The 23,302-nt window shown below is 42.5% G+C and overlaps 1 protein-coding gene across 1 annotated transcript in view; it reads left to right on the top strand.

Moving 5' to 3' along the window:
- mrtfab (myocardin related transcription factor Ab) overlaps positions 1-23,302 on the top strand; it is a 48,606-nt gene that overhangs the window by 22,940 nt on the left and 2,364 nt on the right. The window contains exons 4-17 of the mRNA XM_020620367.1: positions 9,126-9,191; positions 12,532-12,587; positions 13,328-13,403; positions 14,038-14,199; positions 17,855-18,018; positions 18,154-18,276; positions 18,484-18,552; positions 19,033-19,217; positions 19,853-20,024; positions 20,770-21,165; positions 21,253-22,221; positions 22,382-22,588; positions 22,688-22,780; positions 23,193-23,302. Coding sequence (XP_020476023.1) covers positions 9,126-9,191; positions 12,532-12,587; positions 13,328-13,403; positions 14,038-14,199; positions 17,855-18,018; positions 18,154-18,276; positions 18,484-18,552; positions 19,033-19,217; positions 19,853-20,024; positions 20,770-21,165; positions 21,253-22,221; positions 22,382-22,588; positions 22,688-22,780; positions 23,193-23,302 — 2,848 coding nt within the window. The remainder of the gene's footprint in view (positions 1-9,125; positions 9,192-12,531; positions 12,588-13,327; positions 13,404-14,037; positions 14,200-17,854; positions 18,019-18,153; positions 18,277-18,483; positions 18,553-19,032; positions 19,218-19,852; positions 20,025-20,769; positions 21,166-21,252; positions 22,222-22,381; positions 22,589-22,687; positions 22,781-23,192) is intronic.

The following is a 23,302-nucleotide window of genomic DNA, read 5'->3' as shown; positions in this document are numbered from 1 at the left end:
CCGGGCCAACTAGGGAGTGCCTCCGTAAGAAGCTTTTCAAGGTCCTGGAGTGGCCTAGCCAGTCTCCAGACCTAAACCCAATAGAAAATCTATGGAGGGAGCGGAAACTCTGTGTTGCCCAGCGACAGCCCCAAAGCCTGAAAGATCTGGAGAAGACCTGTGTGGAGGAGTGGGCCAAAATCCCTGCTGCAGTGTGTGCAAACCTGGTCAAGAACCACAGGAAACATCTGACCTCTGTAATTGTAAACAAAGGTTTCGGTACCAAATATTAAGTTCTATTTTTATATTGTATCAAATACTTATTTCATGCAATAAAATGGAAATAAATTATTTAAAAATCTAGCAATGTGGTTTTCTGGAATTTTTTGTAGATTCTGTCTCTCACAGTTGAGGTGTACCTACGATGAACATTACAGATCTGTCTATTCTTTGTAAGTGGGAAAACTTGGAAACTCGGCGGTGTATCAAATACTTATTTGCCCCACTGTAGTTTAAACTTCAGCAACCTTTCAGACCAGGAATCAGGCCTGTTAGTTAATACTAAATGTCTTTATGCAGTTTTTAGCCATGCTAGTGGTAGTGCTTTGGTAATATATTTCATGGACTGCAGCGAAATTGTACACAGAGCCGCTAGCATGGCTGTGGACTTATAGTTACATTAGTAGTTCCAAGATACTGTACTTCTGATACTCTTCTGGTCCTTTGAATATTTCCTATTTTCTAAGTCAGGGGACAAGACATGGGAAGCAACATCACTGTTTCACCCACATGCTATGGCTACCAGGCCCTAAAACTATAAAATAAATAAATAAATAAATAAACTCCCCTGCAAACTGTTACTTTTCCTTCTTGGTCAGCGTAATGATAAAATTTTTTAAACAAAACAGAGTTGAATCTTTACTACTAAGCTCTAAATTGTCATCCATCCATGGGGTTTATATAAATCATGGCAGTTCTGTTCCTGTGTGTTTATTTCTGGGGAACTGTAGAATCGCTGTTCATTAAAAAAATGCATTTTAATTGTAATCATATGTGCTGTTAGTTTATATGTATACTCATGACATTTAAAAACCAACCACCTTTCTTTGATTTGACAAATGTGAGTGGTGCATTTTTAAATTCCATGAGTACATATATGTGTGTGTTGCTGAGATTGGCGCAGCCTACACAGCAACATCCTAATCCCATTATGTGTGTGTGTGTGTGTGTGTGTGTGTGTGTGTGTGTGTGGTTATCTGTGTTTCCTGCCCAGACGGTGAATCATAACAGCAGGTGAACTTTAATCACACACTCATAACAAACAGTTATCGGAGACACCAGCCACTGTTTGTTCAAGGTGTTGTCTGTGGTTCCAGGTGCACTGTGTCACCTGCTGTACAATACCGTCAGCCATGTCGCACAGTGTGCTCAATAGAAGGACACCTCCTTTTGCTATGTATAGGGAAAAGAAACATGAAAGCCAGGTGTATTTTTGTTGTCATAAAACATTCATTCAGTTGAAGCTGCAATTCATGCTTTCATAACCTCTAGACTTGACTATTGTAATGCATTATACCATGGTGTTAATCAGTTGTCTCACTCTCGTCTTCAAATGGTCCAAAATGCTGCTGCTCGTATTTTAACAGGTACTAGGAAATTCAACCACATAACTCTGGTACTTGCCTCTCTTCACTGGCTTCCAGTCCATTTTAGAATTCATTTTAAGCTATTGATTTTTGTTTTTAAGGCTCTTAATGGTTTGGCACCGCCTTACCTCGCTGAGTTGGTGAGGTGGCACGAACCGACTAGATTACTCAGATCCTCAAGCCAGTTTTTGTTAGAGGTTCCCAGGGCCAGATACAAACGCTGGGGTGACCGTGCTTTTATTGTTGTAGCTCCTAAATTGTGGAATGGTTTACCTTTTAATGTTAGATCCTCTACAGACTTGACAACTTTTAAATCATTGATTAAAACATTTATTCACTTTGGCTTTTAATACATAGTGCTGTTTAATGCATCCTCCTTTTATCTGTTGATTTTGTGTGCTTGGTGTTTTTATGTTCCTATGTTGTTTTATTTCTCTATTGATATTTTTTTGGATTTGCATTGCCGTGTAAAGTACTTTGGTCGACCAGACGTTTTTAAAGTGCTATACAAATACATTTTGATTGATTGATTGATTGAAGGTGTATTGGGCTTAAAGTTTATGTGTGTGGTTGCAGACTGTGATATTGTGCCTCAAAGTAACTTTACCCTGTCAGTGCACAGGTGATACCAAGCTGAATTTAGCCCCCTTATGAGCAGCTGGCCTTGCTATTTAAAACTGTGGAGAGAGGGGGGTTGGGGTTTACCATCAGGATTCTGTAGGAGCCAGAGACAGTTCGGTGGTGGTACTAGACAGCAATAGGATCAGTTTTTCAACATTAAAATACATCTGCCTTGTAGAGTCTGATCCCTTGTCCCAACATATTTTATAGAGCCCCGGTTTATGTAAGCTACTTTTTCTCAAGGGCAGACTTGGTGGTGATTGGTGTTTTAATCAATCCCTCTAAAAGTCGTGTGATTCATCCTCGTATCAGATTCACCAAAGCATCTTTGACAAAGGTTGGTTATGTTGGATGAGGTCATCACTGAAAACAGTTACTGCCGTGTCATCTTGCCCATAAATTGACTGAGTCAACAGTTTTGAGAGCAAACCTGTGTCGTCGGTTGTTCAGTGATTTTGGTCTATAGGCTGTTGGTGTGTATGTTTTTCAGAGGGAGGACATATGCATATGGCAGCCCCCCTGAGCCTCGAACAGTGAATGAATGGCAACAGCTGAGCAGGAGAACTTTATCAGCAACACTCTCTGTTTGTGTGTGTGTGTGTATGTGTGTGAGATTCAGGAGGAGCTGCAACCAGAGCAGTCTCTCTGGGCACTCTCTCTGCCGAACTCACTGCTGTCCTCTCTTCCTGCGTTACTGGCCTCCTTTCAGTTTCCTCCCTTCGGCTCCCTTGTTCTTTTCATCTGCGACTTGCCCTGTGGATTTTGTTCCCCCCATCACTCTGGGAAGCCTTTGCAGAGCAGTGCTGTCGTGACTTGCCGGCTGCCACTGCAAGGGAAGGAGAGAGCAGGAAGAAGAACAGAAAGAGAGAAAAGCTGAGACAGACCAATCGATTACTCTAGTACAGAGGACAGAGGCACTGGGAGAGGAGAGGCGAGGCAGTAGCAGCATTTTTCATTGTCCTTTTCATTCGATAGGAGATTTTCTTTGACCTGTATGGAAGTCTTCAGAAGGATTTGATTCACAGCTTTCTCCTGGAAAGAGAGGACGGCTAATTGAGCCAAAAACAGGTAGTTCTGACATACTTGAAGACCCTTTCCTTCCCTCTGCAACCAAAACTGCTAACAATCGATATCTTGGGGAGGAGGACCACTTTTGAATGAGAGGTTCAATGTTTCCAATCTCCATTCTGTATGAAAATGCTGGACACCAACTATTGCCTGTCCTTTGAACCCTCCCTCATGGGGTCTCCTCCAATGGGAGACGACATGGAGAAGGCAGGACTGAAGATGGATCATGACAGACATGTTTATCACAGCCTGAAAGAAGGTGGGCAGTCAGGAGTAAAGACACAAGATATGTAATATGATTTGTGTTTATGTGCCTCAGTGTGCAGGTTCGTATCAGTACTTTATGGTTTCATATCAGTAGTTAATGAAGATGTGCTAAAGATAGATTTGGTTTGCTAGCTTCTGTAAGACAGAAGGGATTTGAAGTGATTAGTCATTATATATATGTGTATATGTGTGTGTGTGTGTGTGTGTGTGTGTGTGTGTGTGTGTACAGTATATAATTTTTCTTTTTGATAAACCAACACCATAGATACTAAACAAAACTTGTAACCGCTGTGTTAAAGTGTGGATGACTACAGGAATACATAACTGGACCTGTGATGTTAAGGTCACATGGCATATTGAGTCGGAATTAAATTAAAGGTATTAAAGGTGGCGTTTTTATGTAAACACGTGTGATAATACATGTGATAACACAGCAATGCTGTTGTAAACAAACATGGCAGACCTTCTTAAACATTACAAAGTCAACAGAACAAATGCCAAATACAGTATTTGTAGGAGGGCACTCATGTCGAAGCAGGGAATGAAAAGCCCCTTGTTTAAAAGTTGACTGTTCAACATGCTAAAGTAAGAACCTGGGGCATTTTTAATAATCTACGAAGCACAAGTGCTCGGCTGTAGCTTGCCACTGGGCTTATGTCGTATTCTGTGGCCTGTAGCAGTGCAACAAGTTCACCTTCAGGCTCGCACAACATCAGTTATTTAGTTGATATTGACTGAATGATAACGTAGAATTAATACTTTCACGTGTTTTTACTTTTTCTTTTCTACTATTTTTAGCCCCCAGTTGGGATCAAACATCACTTTCACTTGCATCTAAAGGAAAAATGAGCTTGGAAGTTAAATGAATGTCACAATGCAGTGACAAAACATGTAGTGAAACCACAATTTGAAAGGATTCAGATTCAGATTTGATAAAACGCTGTCAAGTCGCTTTCCTAAGCGAGAGTAGTGTTGTACTGAGGATTATAGGCTGCATCAAATATGATAACGCTTACTGCCACTGTACAGTTTCAGATATAGAGCAAACACTGAGGGGTTGCAAAAACATTGTGTCCCAGAAACCTGTAAAAACCAGTGACATCAGAAACTGGGGTTACATCCTAATTTGATTATAACCAACACTGCAAGAGTCATAAGTGGTCGACTACAAATCAACAAGACATTCTTGTGTGGTTACAATGATGGAAGATAGAGGAGATCTAGAGAACAGCAAGGGGAAAGAAAGATGTGAATACAGCATCTGTTAAAACAGCTGTCTGTTTCACTGAAACTACAGCTGTCGGGTAAAAAGTAAATACTCCATATCTGCTCTTTGCTAACTTCTTCCACATCCTTTGCTAAATTCTTTAAGAAAGCCATGCGTCGCGTCTAGAGAAGGCATGAGTGACAAGAACTGCGTTAAGCCATGAAAGCTTTGAGGATTTGACTGGTGTTCCTTGAACTTTAAGATCATTGGTATTCACTGCAACCTCTCTGGTTGTCATCTGGATTCCCATCACAGCACAGCAGTGGGAGTGAGTCCAAGGTGTGAATGGCCTTAACCTTGTGTTGTTCCTGCCCTCTAGCCTCTCTCCATTCTTACTGATGTGCAAAACATTCATCCCTCTGTTCAGCAGATGCCGTCAAACTGTGCTACTGTGCAAATGATGAGCTCCTGCAGGAGAGTATTAGCATGCTTTCCACATAGAGCATGTCCAGCGCCAGTACCAAGTGTAATGTCTGTTCTGAGTGCATGTCAGTGAGTTTGTTTGCTCGGTATATGTCATCACATATGTTGCCATCTTCATGTGCCCACTTCCTCACTCAGTGGGGGTATGGAGCAGTCTGCTTTTGTGTGTTGCTGTAGCGGGTGTGTGTGGACTCAGCTGTGCCATGCTTGGGGTCTTTGGGGACAGTAACAAACTCAGACATGTTTAATCAGATCTAGTGACACATGAGCGCAGCAAGATTAGCCCAGTTGGCCACCAGGAACTTGGTTCTAGCTCCGTGACCCCTTTCCTCTCCCTCTCTGGGCTATATGATATTTTACAGCAATCTGGTGTTTTGTTCTGTCGTTCTCACTAAAGGGCAGCTCATGGTTTCCACTTGACCTTTGGAATGACATAGTGTTTGGACACTGACCCACGTGCTTCTATTCACACCACAATCATGGGTGTAACTGCTTAGCAAGAAAAGGATCAAGGGTGGGAGAGACATGCGCACATGCAGTGCACAGAATGTGCATCCACTTTAACAGAGTAGCACATGTAGTTGGTGCACTCAAAGTTTGGGCTGCACACGAACACCCATGCAGGCCCTAGCAGACTTGGGCAGCTGGTGAAACTTGTGTCATGTGAACCCTTGTAAACATATGGGTGCAGAAAATATTAAATGGCCTGTTCTTCATAGTCTCAGTGACATTCACAGTGTCATAGTGGTTAGAGATGCTTGTCAGATGACAGACTCAGATGAATAAGCAAAGTGTGGTTCACTCTTGTTCCCTCTACTTTATCTAAAAGGCGTATGCAGCTGTCTCTGTTGTGTTTCTGCCTCTTTCCTTCTGTTCCTTCACTCAAACATTCTATGACAATGGAGGTCAGTTTTAGCTGTGGCCTAGTATCCCACTAAAACTGTCCCGCATTTTCACGCTTTTCTTAAATTAACCAAAATAACTTTCAGTCCTGATTTAAGATCCATAGTGTGTCCTGCTCTCCAGAAGACAGGCATTGTCATTTAATCCTAAGGTTTTCAAACAGTGAATTAGCGTTGCATAATTTAAAAAATTAGCATCACCGCCAGCTAGATTTCCATGCACATGTGAAACCTGGTTACTGTGAGAAACCATGTTAAGGCAGATTGGAGAACATACAGCCACTGCAATAACCTGTTGACTCTAAAGCCCAGGTTTTTATGCAGCTGGTCAGTAAATCTTGCAGATATCGTCCTGTTCAGTTGTGGAGACTGATATATTCATTTAGGTTTAAGTTATTGTTTTGAAGGATACACAGCTGCAAATCATGATCTGTATTTCATCCTTCCACTCTGCTGACACTGCAGTGCTAGGCCCCCCTTTGAGGTCTGTTTTAAAACATGGCCAAGATACTGGGGTTGTGTAGCAGAAGTCAGGCTGTGGTTTCTCTTATTTCATTACCTCATATGAGGAAATCAGATTGTGCTGTTTAAAAAATATTTCTGCAGATACTTGATACAAACCGATAGTGACACCAATACAGAGCTTACTTTATGGTTGTGATTCTAGTACTAGCGATTACTGGCATATATATTTGTTTAGGCTTTGCTTTTCATTCCTATGCTTGTCATTTATTGAAAATTCGGTTGTTACCGCACTTTCATATGATTCAGTTACCACACATCAGCCTACCTTTTCAACACCACTGCAGCGTTTCACACTTAGCACGTCACTAGCATGTATGTGTGACTTCTACAATTGCTTGTTTTAAACCACTGACAAAATTAGTTTACTGACGGCTAAAACTATCATTTTTAAGCCTTGTGATATGCTGATGTTGGTTGGTAAACCTGTGATAACAGCCACTGTACAGTAGCTGCTGGGCTAAACAGCCAGTGCTTCCAGTTCATTTACTGCCAGAGATGAGTAAAAAAGATAGGAATGGTGTCCTTGGTGTGTGAACGGGGCACTGAGATGTGAGGCTGGGATAGAGGGAAAGCACAAGATTCACTTTCCAACAATAAACCCCCTGGAAGTGCCAAGTGGCGCAGCATCTTAGCCTGCACTTTGCAGCGTATCTGCAGTTTTGTATTTGTCTGTGTATGTGTGAGAGCAGGTTCAGGCAACATGTGAGTGTCCTAACTGTGGCACTGAGGGAAAATTAATCTCTTAACTGCTGCACGGCTGCAACATATACGTGAACTTTGCTGGTATCTCTGTTTACATCACTGATTGTGAACTGACATGCTATTTCTTCCAGAGAGGAATCTCTACTGTTGGCTCTGATGTTTACACTGTAGAGCAGACACACTTGTAAACATAACAGAGGAGAACTGTGATCACCAGTGAGGATGTAGAGCCAAGAAATGACACCCAGACGCTGAACTCGCAGTGTAGCTGTCTAGGCCTGAGTTGTGTGTCATGACTAACACAGCAGCAGCTATGCAGGACAGCTAACTGGTTAGCTAGCCTTCAAGCACCAATGACGTCACTTTGTTAGAAATAGGTACCGCTTATCCTCAATGTAGTGAACACAACAACAGCCAGAAATACTTGGGAAGCGTCAGTGGTGTGTTACACACACCAACCACTTCAGCAGGGACAGCTGGTCCATATAAAACAAACATCTCAGCGAAGTGAGTGAAGTGTCAGTAAAATAGTATTTGGCATAACACCATGCTCATTTCTGCTTTTGATTGTATCACACTCTATAAATGTTAAACCATGATGAACAGCAAATGACTCACATTGTCAGTTTTAACATGACAACAGGATGTCACCAAAAGGCAAAATGGAAGTATAGTGCTGCATCAGCTACTTATGGACCCCAGAAACCCCCCCAAGCATCTGTTTTGTACATCTATTTCTATCATGGTCAGTGATGTTTTCGTTGAGTAGATGTGTGGTTAGCTGTCTACATGCTTGACTAAGGGACCTGGCTACTTCCCTAATTGTCACTCTGTTGCACTGAAACTGATGCAGCAGCCAATGATGAAACATTGTGTCCTTACATGATCCTGAAGCTATGTATATTTAAATTACTTGAAATTCATCATGTCTTTGTGTAACTGTGATTAATAATCTATTTTAATTTAATATTCAGTTGTTTGTTTGAGGCCAGAATCAGAGCTAATGTGTTTTCAGGTGGAGGCTCACGTTGTTAAATTAGTTTGACTTAAACAGGTACAACAGTGAGAATGATCGGGCAACACAGTAGCACTACAGCGACTTGTGTGTACAGAAAGGTCAGACATGGTCCAGCTACTTTTGTTCTGCACTGTCCCTTAAAAACTCTCTCCTAGTTTCTGTTTTATATAACAAGTGCTTCCTGTTTCGAGATGACGGCACAATCAGCACTATTTTTTTCTCCCATACACTCTTAGAATAAAGCTTCTGAGAGTTGGCCAAACCACTGTTTTTGCTTCCTTTGCTGATTCCTCATCTGTTTTGTTTTATCTCTGTCACTGATTCTTTGAGGAATGATGAACTGTGTTTTTCACACACTTCTGCACACAAATAAAAAAGGTTAGGAAGAAACAGGAAGTGTGCAGTACTCTGTTTACACCACCCTTGTACCCGCCTCTTCTGTAGATTCAAAAAAAGCAGAAAAGAAAAGGGAAATGTGAAGTTGAACGGGGTGCCAGAGAGTGCAGGTACTCTTCACGTCAGTCCTTCTGGCATCCCCTGTGTGGTTATTTATGCAAACTTGGAGGTTGCTCTGCTCATCAGTGGACGACAAAATACAAGAAGGAAGCCTTAAGAGCTCAGAGCACCGTCGCTGCAGTTTCGCTCGCCGACTGTTACTGACTGACTTCTCGTCTTTCTCTCCCCTCACCTCCTCTGTCTCCATGCAGTCCTCCAGCTCAAACTACAGCAGAGACGCACACGAGAGGAACTGGTCAGCCAAGGGATCATGCCACGTAAGTCTCTCCTTTCAATCTCTGTGATGCTCAGGGTTTTTGTCAGTAAATTAAGAAATGGTATTGTGTAACTTCCATGATGTACCATCAGCATGGTTAGTTCTGTTTTAACTTGTGTATATATGCTGTGTTTTTAAATCTAAAGCCAGTGATGCTTATGTTCAATATATAGTAGAGAAACAGCTCAGACTGACAAAGTCTCTCCTAAACACAGTTCTTATTTAGTGTGTGGAAGGTCTTAGTCTGATGATGCTTTACAGAAGCCCATGCAGACAACTATGGCAGTGTGTCTGTGCCTCTGAGCTGAGGTCAAGGAGTTAAGTTTTTCTTGTTACAACAACAGACAGCATGTCAGAGACTGACTGGTTGTTGCTGTTTATGGTCAGTTGATTCGCATGCTAAATGGGCCTGTGTGCTGTAACACATCTGGTTACCTACCTTTGCTATACATAATGTGCCAGTACACTATGTCTGTGTTTGACATCAAAAAGGCTTAAGGATAGTATTAGGTTGAGGCTCTAAGTTTCTTTCTGAAAATGTCAGCTTTTATATGCATGTGGTGTGAATGTGAGTTTGTGCTTTCTGCATGTGTCATTCAGTGGTGTCTTTGCACCACTTTGTGTTATCAGATAGGGCAGCTTCCTCTTCTATATCAACTTCCTGTTTCACTGTTCTGCTCATCACAAGAGGCGTTGATGTATTTTTGTAAATTTTCCTCTGTATTAGTGTAGAACATCTGTGGGCAGTAAGTATGGACTTTTTTCAAGAAGGCTCTTTGTAAAAAGAAAACCTGTATTTAATATATGTGCTAGTTAATCGTCTATGGCTGAGTGTAGAGCAGAAGAAGATACTTAGGTAGAACACCTGACACGGCTGCTGTTAGGCTATGTTCAGAGACGCTAAAGATGCCCACAAGATGCAAAAGAGGAGACAGAAAGAGTATTTTTGACTTGTCACAATAAAAACATGAGTGGAACACTGTCACTCATTAGTAAGCACAAGATGCTCCTTGTCATCAAAAGGCTCTTTCACCTCTTTTTGCTGTGTACCACCACAGCTGTTTGCTAACGGTAACATCACACCATGGACTGGAATAATAGTCCACTAAAAATGCATGTAAAGTAGCTAACCTGGCTCGGTCTGCGTTAGGCATAAAAAAATGGATTGCAGTGGGCGCACCGATGAAGGGCTTGTTTCAGTGGGCAGTGTGAGACTCACACTCAACCATTTAGTCATTTCAGTAAGTCTGTCTGTCCTCCTCATGCAACAGGCCTTATGCCAGACCATTAGCTGCTTTACTGGTGGAATATTTCAGTCTCAAGATACTTTTGTGTGGAGAAAGGGAGACAAAACACAAACAGGGTAGAGGCATGAAAGAGATTGTGGTTGCTACCAATGTGATATTTTCCTCAACCACTTTATTATCTTTATTGTGATTGTTACCCTAAGCTGTGGCAAGGCAGAGTAAAGGCTGATGTTCTGTCCAGGCCTCTGTTGATTTATAGACAGTGTATGGATCAAACGGACAATGCTAAAGAGCAAGGAGAGGAGGGTGCATCATCATGTATCAACTAGAATTGTATCATGGTGATATGAACACGTTGTTGCTGCACAAAAATCAGTTGTCTGAATAGTTCTGTTCATACAGTTACTATAATGTGAGGTGGATCTATTGTCTATTGTCTAAAATATAGCAACAGAAGAGACAGCCAGTGCTGGGAACTGATGAAGGGTCAGTCCCTGCTGTGGTATCAAATCCTCACACTGGTTTTGCAGCTGTAGGTGGTGTGAATGAAAAACTTTCCATCCCCCTTTGCTCAGTAACCACTGTGTAGCTGTTCTTGAGCAAGGCACTGGACTTCTCACCTCCCGTTAATGGAAACAAGACCTGCCTGGTCATGTTACCTTTATTGAAAACAAATTTGGAAACGATATTTATATGCCAAAGGTTTTCAGTTCCTCTGCGCATGGTTAGATCATTTTCTGCCCCCTCCACTTTTGTTTGAGGTTGTCCAATTATGAAATTGTACTTCAACTGCACCAGCTTGTAGGAACTTGTCAAAGCAAATGCTGTTGAGAAACATGGCCAGTTACTCCACCTGGTCTTCAGGGAAGATTTCTGTTTTGTTGTCTCTGACTCTCTTAGTTCTTGTGTGTTTCAATGTAGCCAGGAGGAACAGAGCAGTTTCCTCCACTTTGTTGTGTTTCTAACAGTTGGTTGTACCATACCTGGTGTGTAAGTTGTCTTCTTTCAGCCTCAGAGGTTATTACATGACCCTACCCAGTCATGTGGTGCACACGTGCTGCACAGTGGACGCCCAACTGTTGCCAGAATGTCCACGTTCACACACCCTTGGCAGGGATTTCACCATCTGTTGAACAATCAGATGCTTGTTATGTTACATCATTGTAACTGCCGCTGTCCTCCCAATATCCTTCCCCAAATATAGAGCAAAGATCTTTGTGCTTGTTTGGCCTCACCTTAACATTTGAACATTGAAAAGTTTCTAATGTTAAAGCCAGAGAGTTGGCTCTCGATGTCCAAGTCCAATTTTAAAATGTTAAAAATTCTTTATTCCGTTTGGTTAGAAGCTGTGCTCTAGGCTCCACACTGACGAACAAGATGCAAGTTTCTTCAACTACTTTTGTAATGTGTTGGCTCTGGAATGACCTTTTTCCTCATTGAACAGTCATAAACATAGGAAGAAGGTACATTACAGACTGTTGTGGCAGTCTATCAGTGCATACTCTCCTCTGTCATCCTTTCTAAAGACCGCTCCAGACTAATGTCCCTCAGATTCTCAGCTCAACTCAACTTCTAACCTGTGTTAAAAGTAGGAATACGTAGGGAAAACTTCATGTGGAATAATGTGACCAATGGAGCGCCTGGTGAGGAGCTAGGTTACATTTAGGCTAATGAAACTGCTGAGTTGGGGTCTGGGGAAGCTCATGGTTCCATGAGATTTGTCTGATGATAAAACCCAACTTAACTAAGATGAGCCTCAACACTTGCACCAGCTTCACAATGATAATATCACTGATTTGAACAGCGTAGTAACAGTCTAAGAAAACAATTGCAGTTCAGTTTCTTTTTGTGATAACTGAGTTGGCTTCTGCTGCAGAAAAATAATGCGATATTCCTGCAGACAGAGCCTGCTGCAGAGGGCTGAGCTCTGATCAATGTTTGTGCTTATCATCCTGCAGCTACTTCTGCTTTGTGTCCATCTTCTCAGTAGCAGTGCCTCTTCTGACATTGTTACTTGCTAAAAGAAGCATCACCATCAGTGTTGGCGTGAGCTGTGTTCATTTCTCTTCCCCCTCCATCCCTCTCTCTGTACAGCATTGAAGAGCCCGGCAGCCTTTCACGAACAGCGGAGGAGTCTGGAGCGAGCAAGGGTGAGTGCCCAGTGCCTTCTCTTCTTTCTGAACACGATCGCTTTGTTGGGTGAACCATTTACGTACTGTATAAACAGAATAAATCACAAAACATGATTTGAATTCTGCTGTCAGTACAGACATTTGTCTGCTCACAGGAAGTAAATGAAAACCCTGAGTGCTGTACAGACAGCACTGAGAGACCACTCTTCAGGTATGAAGCTGCATAAACCAACAGGGTTGCTTACATATCATGTTTTTAAATAGTAAAGTTCTGATTGGGCTCTTGCTACAATCTGAGGCTGCCAACAAAGAGATTTGTCTCATGAAAATTAAAATTAATGATATGCATGATCTGTGGCTTATTTATATTATGCAATAGTTACCATCACCAACAAGAAGTGTCTTTGCTGAACATACCAAACCTGAGCTTTAGCTGCAGAAAATTCTCTCACAAAAAATGTAATGACAAAGACATAAACATTCACTGTTTGCTTGTAAGAAAGTTGTGCATATATTATAAATGACTTCTAAATTTTTCTGACAACTTGGATGCACTTTTTAAGAGATGATCTCTGGTAAGTGAGATGCTGAAACACTACGGCAGTGTAACAAAGGTGGCAACTAAAATATGCAAGTTCTTCTGTCCTCATTTTTTCTTCTTCTTCTTCCTCACTCTTTATTCTATCTTTGCTTGTGACCCTCTTTTTATTCCATCTGCAACCCCTCCATCATTTGTCCGTCCTTTATTTTTACCCCAGACTGAGGACTACCTGAAGAGGAAGATCCGGAGTCGCCCTGAGCGCTCTGAGCTAGTCCGGATGCACATTCTGGAGGGTGAGTTTTCACCTACAAGCAAGGCTGCACTTTTAGACTGAGAAGAATCCCTTTAATGGAATTAAGAGTGTAGAATGAAAGAATCAATGTGATATTCATGAAACTTTATTAAAAAGGAATCATACAGTAAACAAATACTTGTGGTAAGGTTAATGTACTACATTATATTTACTTTTGGACTAAATTTAAGTTATCATTTTTGTCACCATATAAGCACCATAAAACTCACTGATTTAGTCACATGGCCTTAGCTATTTACATTAGTTATTGCCTAGTTTAAGTTTCATCAGTATGCATGTCACATAAGGCCTTTCCTGTGCTCAATTGTAACTACTGGTTTTAATTGTCTTCATTACTTGATGCTCTTCCTTTGTTCATTTTCTTAGCAAACTAGCAGCAAGTAGCAGCTCTTTTGCTTTTGCTGTGGTTTTAACTGGATATGATTAAAATGGAGAAGTGCTAAAAAGAGGACCAACTATTTCTGTATTTGTGGTCTTCAGAAAATCAACTTCCTTTCCACAGAAAATAGTTAAATTGGTTATATGTCACTGTACATCTTTTGTTTTTACTGTAGATCAAAATGACTCACTAGATTGAATTAGCATGTCTGGCTGTCTTTGCATGTCTTATTCAGAAACGTCGGCAGAGCCATCGCTGCAGGCCAAGCAGCTGCAGCTGAAGCGAGCGCGACTGGCCGACGACCTCAACGACAAGATCTCTCACAGACCAGGACCCATCGAACTGGTTCACAAGAACATCCTGTCCGTCAGCTGCCCTCTTCAGTCCTCACTGCTGGGTAACTACTAGGGCTGCCCCCTAATAGTCAAATAGTCGAGTCATTACTCTAGAGACCTGTCAGTCGACAGACTCTTCTAGTCAAGCCTTTGTTTTCATTTTATTATATTTTAGTTCTTGTCAGCCCTGGTATACTTTGCAATAAGAGGCAGTCCCAGCCCGGTAGTTTGTCATCTTCTTCTCTGCGTTTTGATTTGCTAAGTAGCTATCCTCTGTGGTTCGGGAGAGAACACCCACTTCAACAGTGACACTGTCCGATACATGGATATAGTACATTAAGTTCAGATTTATTTAGTAAATTGCAGAATGAGGAGAAAAGGACAACAAAACCCACTAGGACAGGCCACAAAAAGGTGACTTGTACTTTATTAGAAGTGTTTTCAAGCATTGAAGTCTGCTTTTACAAGCAAAATGACATAAGCATAATGTTATGCAAGTACGGTTTGTTCATCCATCTCCGTTAAAGTGCAACACACAGCCATTTACTGACTGTTTCTGTGATGTACATCCATCCGAACTACAAAGCTAACAAAAATGGGACAACATTTCAGTGAGGAATTATAAATAAGAGGAGTCCTTGGCAGTGCAAGCTGGCACTCATCAAACGCACAGTAACAATGTGTGCTGTGGTTAACTGACTGGAGAAGCTTAAACTTGTTGGTTAACTAGGCTATAGCCGTGTCTCAGGAGCAAAACATGCCTATAAGAGTACCGCTTCAACAGAAATACAAGTGTTAAAACAGTGTTTTGACAGGGGGGCAAACACTTGTTCACACAGGGCTCTATAGTTTTGGATTTTGTTTTCCCTTAATAATAAAAACCTTCATTTAAAAACTGCATGATGTGTTTACTTGTGTTATCTTTGACTAATATATAAATTTGTTTGACGATCTGAAACATTACAGTGTGACAAACATGCAAAAAGATAAGAAATCAGTAAGGGGGCAAACACTTTTTCACACCACTGTAAATATCTTATGGTGGCCACAAACATAACTCCAAAATGAACACGATCACTAGCACTTACTGAAGTCTGGAACCAAAAATTTCCTTAAGTGCACCAATAATTTTGGAATAAATTTTTTTTTTTTTATCCACTTATTTTTATGAATATGATGATTATATTAACCTAACTATGTCATCCAGGTATGGCCTGGGCAAGGAAGAGGCAGAGTCCTATGTTCTCTGCGATACCATTGGCTCCATTGGTGAGCCTCAGTGGAGAACAGAAGGGTTCAGAGTCGTTGGGGACAATGAGAAGCCCCTCATCTTGCAGTCACTGTGGAAACCCAGAGAGGGTCTAGCAAGACGATTTGAAATCCAGAGGAGGAGCTTGGTAGAGGAGAAGACCTCCAAAGATAAAGACACCATCACTGCTGGTACAGTACAGGACTGATGATTTCTAGGGTTGCTCTCACATGTTCCAATAGTCGAGTCATTACTCTAGAGACCTGTCAGTCAACAGACTCTTCTAGTCAAGCCTTTGTTTTCATTTTATTATATTTTAGTTCTTGTCAGCCCTGGTATACTTTGCAATAAGAGGCAGTCCCAGCCCGGTAGTTTGTCATCTTCTTCTCCTCATTTTGATTTGCTAAGCAGCTATCCTCTGTGGTTCGGGAGAGAACACCCACTTCAACAGTGACACTGTCCGATACATGGATATAGTACATTAAGTTCAGATTTATTTAGTAAATTGCAGAATGAGGAGAAAAGGACAACAAAACCCACTAGGACAGGCCACAAAAAGGTGACTTGTACTTTATTAGAAGTGTTTTCAAGCATTGAAGTCTGCTTTTACAAGCAAAATGACATAAGCATAATGTTATGCAAGTACGGTTTGTTCATCCATCTCCGTTAAAGTGCAACACACAGCCATTTACTGACTGTTTCTGTGATGTACATCCATCCGAACTACAAAGCTAACAAAAATGGGACAACATTTCAGTGAGGAATTATAAATAAGAGGAGTCCTTGGCAGTGCAAGCTGGCACTCATCAAACGCACAGTAACAACATGTGCTGTGGTTAACTGACTGGAGAAGCTTAAACTTGTTGCTTAACTAGGCAATAGCCGTGTCTGAGGAGAAAAACTTGCCTATACGAGTACCGCTTCAACAAAAATACAAGTGTGCTGCCTGCCTCCTTATTCCAACTAATCCATGTGGCAGCCTATACTACTATATATCATTAGTTTGAATATTGCATCATATGCAGCTGTCTTTATTGAGTTTAAAATGTTCAGAAATGTGCTACTGTCACTCTTTTGCATTTAAATATCGATGTTAATGTTAATGTGGTCAAAACCATCCCTAAAATACATGCTGGTTGATTTTCTGTAGTCTAAGGTGAATATATATAAAAAAGAAAGGGAGAAAAAGAGCAAATAATCGAATTGTCACAGTGAATAGCCAACTGACAGAATCTTTAGTCAGGTACAGCCCTAGTAACTACACACGCGCTCACGTGTCACAGCGTTCAAACAGATGCACATGACTTGATGCAGGGACAGTGAGCAGAATGCTAACTGTGTTAATGTTTTTGATCAATGTAAAACGTTCATACACTTTCAGTAACGGCATTCAGATAAGTACACAGTTGCTGCAGTAAAGATGGAACACACACATTTGCAATCAACACATTATCAGGACAGACAGATAAACACACACAATCACATGCACATTCAGAAGCAATCAGAGGGCATACAAACACACAGCACAGACAAATGTATGTCATCTTCATCAGCTATTCCCACTTATGTTTGAGGGCTTTCAGCCTCCATGTGGAAAGCCCCCCCATACTGTACACACACATTCAAATGTGATATTTATTAACACTACATTGTTTAGAGATGTACCGTAGTGTATACCACCAGTACAGAACCAGCAAAAAACATTCCAAGCAAAAACCTCTTTTGTACATTCGCAACATTCAAACAAGCAGGCGTGTGCAGAGAACCACACACACATTTCCATAACATTCACTAGCACTCACAAGCACATCTATGGGATTCTTGGCATATTTAGACTAAATGCAAAATACATTATTGCACCTCACTTAATAGATGATTACTTCAGTTTATTTGAGCCACACAGCTTTGGGAGGAGTGCATGTGTCCTACTCAAGTTAAAACATGTTCACCTCGATCACCGAGTTCCCTCTGTACTCCTGACTGATTTAAAGCTTGATTTAAATTCATTGTGAACACATCTTAACTGTGTAACTATAACATCCAGATAACCGTGTACACTTGTAATACAGCATTTTAGAACAGAGTGTATTAACACACATACGCTCTATAAGTTGCATCACCCCAGTGCATGTGATGCCATACAAACTAAGTCACGCAACTCTGTTACAGAGATGAAAGAGCTATTATGTTTGGACATAGTCCTGTTTTGAAACTCGCTAAGATATACAGGATTGTATAACTTCTCTAAAAGTAGTCATCACTGTTTGCCAATCTCCATGACTTGTCTGACTATGTTACACATTGTGAAGAATAGTTTTTCTCTCTGGCCAGAGTGGCTACACAAGTTCTTGAACTCATTAGCCATTTCCCTCCTTTACAGGCCACAGATGTTTATAACAAACCACCAAGAGATGCTGCTGTAACTTTGTTGTTTCTCACAAGCTGAAAACATTTGTGCTCTGTCACAGATTCTCCAAAGGGAGCAGGGGGAGAGAGCTCGTCCTTAGATGAAGACAGCAGCGATGCACTGTCACCAGATCAGCTAACTAATCACGACTCTCCCCTGAGTGCCGTCCCTCAACTGTCCCCCTCCGACGTGCTCAGCCAGAATGGGGACATTTCTCCCACACAGGTACTGAACGCCATTTTAATCCAGTCAAGACAATGTACACTTGAGCTTGAAACGATTCAAGCAAAATGTAGTCATCCATAAAACTAAGTAATCACTGGATAGCAACATCCATTAACCAGAGTAATTGTATCTCAGTTTCTTACGCAGCCCCCACCTCCACCACCTCCTCCTCAGGTGAATGGGTCAGAGTCCTCCCCCCTCCCAAAATTGACCAATGGGATGACAGCGACTTCCCGCCCCTCTGCTGGGCAGGTCAAGGTATGTGAATGCTGGTTATTCTCCTCTCTGTACATACAATCTTAGAATATTAACTAATTTCCTTTTGAACATCCTGCAGACTCAATGATTTATGTATAAAGGTGACCTTAATCGCTATTTGTGGAGCAGCTATAACAGGCTGACCCTCCCCCATCATTTCCTTTCTTCTTCCTCCTTGACCCCATTTCTCACGGTTTCTGTCAACAGTCTCAGGCTAAGACGAGTTCAGATCGTCCTCCACAAAGACCTAAGAAAGCAAAGGACAACAAACCCAAGGTCAGCGAGTGTTTTGTTCCGCTTTCATATTTACATGCGCTGACACAGGACTTACAGGGTTGGGGGGATCATCATTACAGTAGACTATAAAGAGACAAATATGAAATAAGAGTAGCTGTTGGCCACCCACTTTTAGTAATATTTATGACAGCAGTTTGGCCTTAAAAATTTTAGAGTGTTTGTGCAGTAATAGCTCAGATTTGGAAGGGGCCATTTAGAGGGCGGTGGTGTCAGTTCCTGTAGAACTTTTCTTTGAATAGTCATACGAGAAATCTATCACAAAAGGAAGAGATACCATTTTCTGAAACCTCAGCATCCTCAGTACACCAAAATACAGATTTGTTTTTGCTGAACTGAAAATACTTGCTCTTTTGTCATTGTTATGCTATTACTAATTGAACTATTGAATGTCATGTATCAGTAACCGGTGAAGACCAAGACAGGATAAATCTCAGACTTTAATGGGATCTAATACTGTAGGTGAAGAAGCTGAAGTACCACCAGTACATCCCTCCCGATCAGAAAACAGACAAGGAGCGTCCGCCACAGATGGACTCGTCCTATGCAAAGCTCCTGCAGCAGCAGCAGCTCTTCCTGCAGCTGCAGATTCTCAGCCAGCAACAGCAGCACTACAACTACCACACCATCCTGCCTGCCCCACCAAAGTTAGTGTCAAGCATGGCGTGTGTGTATATGTGTGGTGTGGAAGTGAGGATGACTGATCTCAGTGGTTTTACTTGAAAAGGAAACGAGGTTGCCACCCTCCTATTTCTTCCTCATGTTCATTCTGCAGCACAGACTGCAGGCAGTTTCTATTATGACTTGCTGTGTTCTTCCAAACGTTCTGCTATGGCTTGTTCCTGCCACATTTGTGGTTTTTTTGGTGAGAGACCAGAGCTTAAAGTGAAAGTTGTTTGCAAATGCCTGAATTCCATCTCAGTGTGGCTCGACAGTAAACGTGCAACTTAGTTTCCTGAGGCATTAAAACTTAAAACGATGAAAATTATACTTTGACTTGATTGGCAAAAATGATTGATTAGCGTTAGGTGATCAGATGATTCTAGATGCATAAGAAGCAATTAACAGAAGGAAATAAAACTGATTTACTGTAATGATGCTGTCATATAACAATACAAGGACAAGGAAAAGTAATTTTGTAAATTGGGATATTTCACTACTAAAATTTAATACAGCAGACAGCTGACTTACTAGTTGTCACACCTGCCACCTGACCTCTGTTACAACACTGTTCTGTCCGAAGAGGCGAAGGTGATATTCATACTTATTCTTTTTTTCTCAGGCCTTCGACCGAACAGCCTCCCACAACCACTTCTGGCCCCTCCCCCTCCCGCAGCATTCCCACGACGGCCACTCCAGCCCCCTCCAATCAGAGTGGGACTGCCCGTCAGAGCCAACCTGCAGGGGGAGGAGCCAAACCAGGCCCTCTGCCAGCCAACCTCGATGAGTTCAAAGTAATTTAAACATATAACCATAAATGTCATAAATGTATCTGCCAACCTGAATTTTATAGAATTTCTTTCTGCTACGTGTTTTAACTGCGAGCTATTGAAGGAGGTCGGGAAGTGTGTGGTAAAACACTTCTTGCTGACTAATGCAAACAACCCAGTAATGTCAGATGTGGCTGTGCATTCACATATATACCCTCAAAAGTCCAATTGAACAAGCGGTTTCCAGCCTTTGCTGTGCGTGATCCCTTGGCTACATAGCAGAAATGAGATGAGGCTTAATTTTTGGTCATAGCTCAGGTTGATTTGGTCTGAACAATTTGTAGAGCCCTGGGGCCTCACTTATAATACTGCATGTCCAAAAGTTTACATGTGCACAAATCACAGGAGAAGGTGGATGCTGTAAAATACTCAGATTAACAAGAAACTCTGCACACACACCTTCAAGCAACTGCCCTTTATAAATCACTGTCAGCTTGAGAATGTGTGTACTTTGCTGAGCCACATGTTCCCCCAAAACACTCCCACAACTAATCCACAATGGAAAGTCCTGCCCTCAGTTTTTTCATTTCAAGGATACACACTGGCTCAAAACCATCTAGGGCTGAGCGCGAGTGTCATGCAGCCTGACCTCTCCTCTCAGCTCTGTGGGTTTGCAAATGTGGTTGTGAAGCATAGCAGTGACTTTGTTCTCTTTCGCTCTGAGTCAATCCCTGCTATATGAGTGCCTGTCTGATTTCTCATCCTCCAGGTCGCTGAGTTGAAACAGGAACTGAAATTGCGTGGCTTGACTGTCTCAGGAACCAAGAACGATCTCATCGAGAGGCTCCGCAACTACCAGGAGCAAAATGGCGGCACCCCAGCGATTTTGAAAAATGGCGTGTCACAGCCCAGCCAGCAGGGTGAAAATTCTGCTGCTAGCATCATCACATCCTCTCCAGCCAAAACTACCACTACTGAGCACCAATCAGGAGAGGTTGGGTTTAAGTTGGCTTTATCCTCATTGGCCCAGATGGCTCCTGGGAGAGTCATGCGTTTTGGCAGCACCAGCTCCAGCCCACCGGTGTCACCTACTCCGTCCGAGAGGTCATTGGCAGGGATGAGTCCGGATGAGATGAGCTGTAACGGAGATATGTTTGGAGAGATGGTAAGACTGACCTTTGTTTGTCATTGTTGGATGGGTTGCTCATATTTGCCCTTCCCTGACACTCTTCTTGTTCTGTTGCTCCTTCAGGTGAGCTCTCCCCTGACCCAGCTCACCCTGCACCCATCACCTCAGCACCCATCAAACATTTCTCCACTCTCACAGCCTCTCTGTATGGTCAAAGAGGAGCTCCAGAGCTCATGCAGCCTGTCCAGGTCTTTGCCTGCCTCAGGCCAGCCTCCAGAGCCTCTGGACCGATCTTCCATGGATAAGGACCAGATGCTCCAGGAGAAGGACAAAAAGATCGAGGAGCTAACCAGGATGCTGAGACAGAAGCAGAGGCTGGTGGAGACGCTCAGGTCCCAGCTGGAGCAGGGCAAGCTGGCAGGTGGAATAGTGGTGAAGAAAGAAGAGAGTGAGAAGAGCAAAGCATCCCCAGAGGTTAAACTTCAAACTCTGATCAAAGCCTCACCCATTCTGCCCCTGACGCTCCATAACAGCATTTTGGTAGAAGTAAAGAAGGAGGGGGAACCTGAGGAAGAGATGGAGGGTGTAACAGAAGAGGCCCAGGCAAAGAAACTGGCCCAGCCAATGCAGTGCTCTCAGGAGACTCTGCTCAGGTTGCAGCGGATTCATCGGCTGCAGATCCAACAAGCAGAGCAGCAGAAACAACAGCTGCAACAACCCAGACTGCAGCAGAATCGGGTGCAGCTCCAGAAAGTGGCAGAGGCTAAATCAAACCCTCAAAAACAACAGAAGAAAGACACTCAAATCCTCCAGCAGCTCATCATACAGCAGACCCAACAGAAACAGCTCCAGGCCCAGCAGAGGTTAGCTCAGCAGAAACTGGCCCAACAGAAACTCACACAACAGAAGCTCAAACAAACCCAAGGGCACGTTCAGCAGAGCCAACAGAGGAACCAGCTGAAGCAGGTTCAGGTGCAGATACAGAACCAGACAGCAGTGAGTCAGAAGCCTGCAGGGAACTCAGGCCAGCAAAGGAAGCAGCTGAAGGCCCAGCAGCAGAAACAGCAGGCAGCAGCTGTCACCACACAACAGGTAAAAACCCCCAGTGGTTCCGGATAAGTAAGCATGACAGAAGAAAAGAGTAGTGACAGTAGTTGTGTTAATAAGCTGAACTTTCACTGTGGTGAAAAGTAAAAGTAAAACCATAAGTGAAGTAAAATAGTAAAACTCACTGTTTGATGTCTGTTTCCAGGCAACCCCAGTCTTCATCAGCCAACAGAATGGCACTCAGATCCACACTCAGGCCATTTCATTAGACCTGCTCAAGGCAAACGGAACACCAACACTGGTCACTGACAGCAACGGCAACCACTACCTGATCGCCCTCACCAGTCACACCACGCATGGACAGAATGGAGTGTCGTCACTGGCCAAAACCAACGGACGCATCCCACTGCAGGTTTGGTGGAACAGAGCGTTGTTGTGGACTGTACTGGGTTAATGATACGGCGTTGGATGAAATATTTATCTGCAACCTCCTCTGCTTGTCATTTTTCAGAGATTGCAGTCAACTCCAAGTAAACTCCCCAGCACTGAAAGCCAATCAGAAGAGCAGACAGAGGCCGAGCCAGCGAGCCAACCAATCAAAAAGGTTCGACTGGTACTCGGAAAATGTCTTTATAAAACATGCTTTTCCTTTTTTGATTGGACTTGTGTGAATTCCCATGTTACCCAATGTTGTACTTGACTTCTCAAACACACGTCATTTAGTAGGAAATAGATTTAAAATTATTCTATTTTAGATTATAGTTTTGAATGAGGAGCTTCAAATGCTAAATGTATAAAAATGTAGTTCTGGAAACTAATTTTGTGGACATATTTATAAAGACGTAATGAAACATAATGCAGTAGAGCAGGGAAGTCTGCATCTTCCAAACAGTAACATCTTCTTGCCACATGGTGTCACCACTAACACTGTCACTGTGCACTGCTGTTATTCAGAAACAATGTACTCATCATATTCACGTCCACTGTTGCACAGTCTAAACATGTTTCTTACTCAGGGACAGAAGGCGGGGTTGCACCTGGACGCTGCTGGCACCCCACAGCCCAGCCAGTCAGTCACCGCTCTGCCCAACCTGCAGCCTTTCTTCGACGACATGTCCGACAGCGA

Source organism: Monopterus albus, unplaced genomic scaffold, assembly GCF_001952655.1.
Source record: "Monopterus albus unplaced genomic scaffold, M_albus_1.0 scaffold236.1, whole genome shotgun sequence".
Lineage (NCBI taxonomy): Eukaryota > Metazoa > Chordata > Actinopteri > Synbranchiformes > Synbranchidae > Monopterus > Monopterus albus.
Note: the sequence above shows the minus strand (reverse complement) of the source record. Positions and strands in the feature narration are given on the sequence as shown.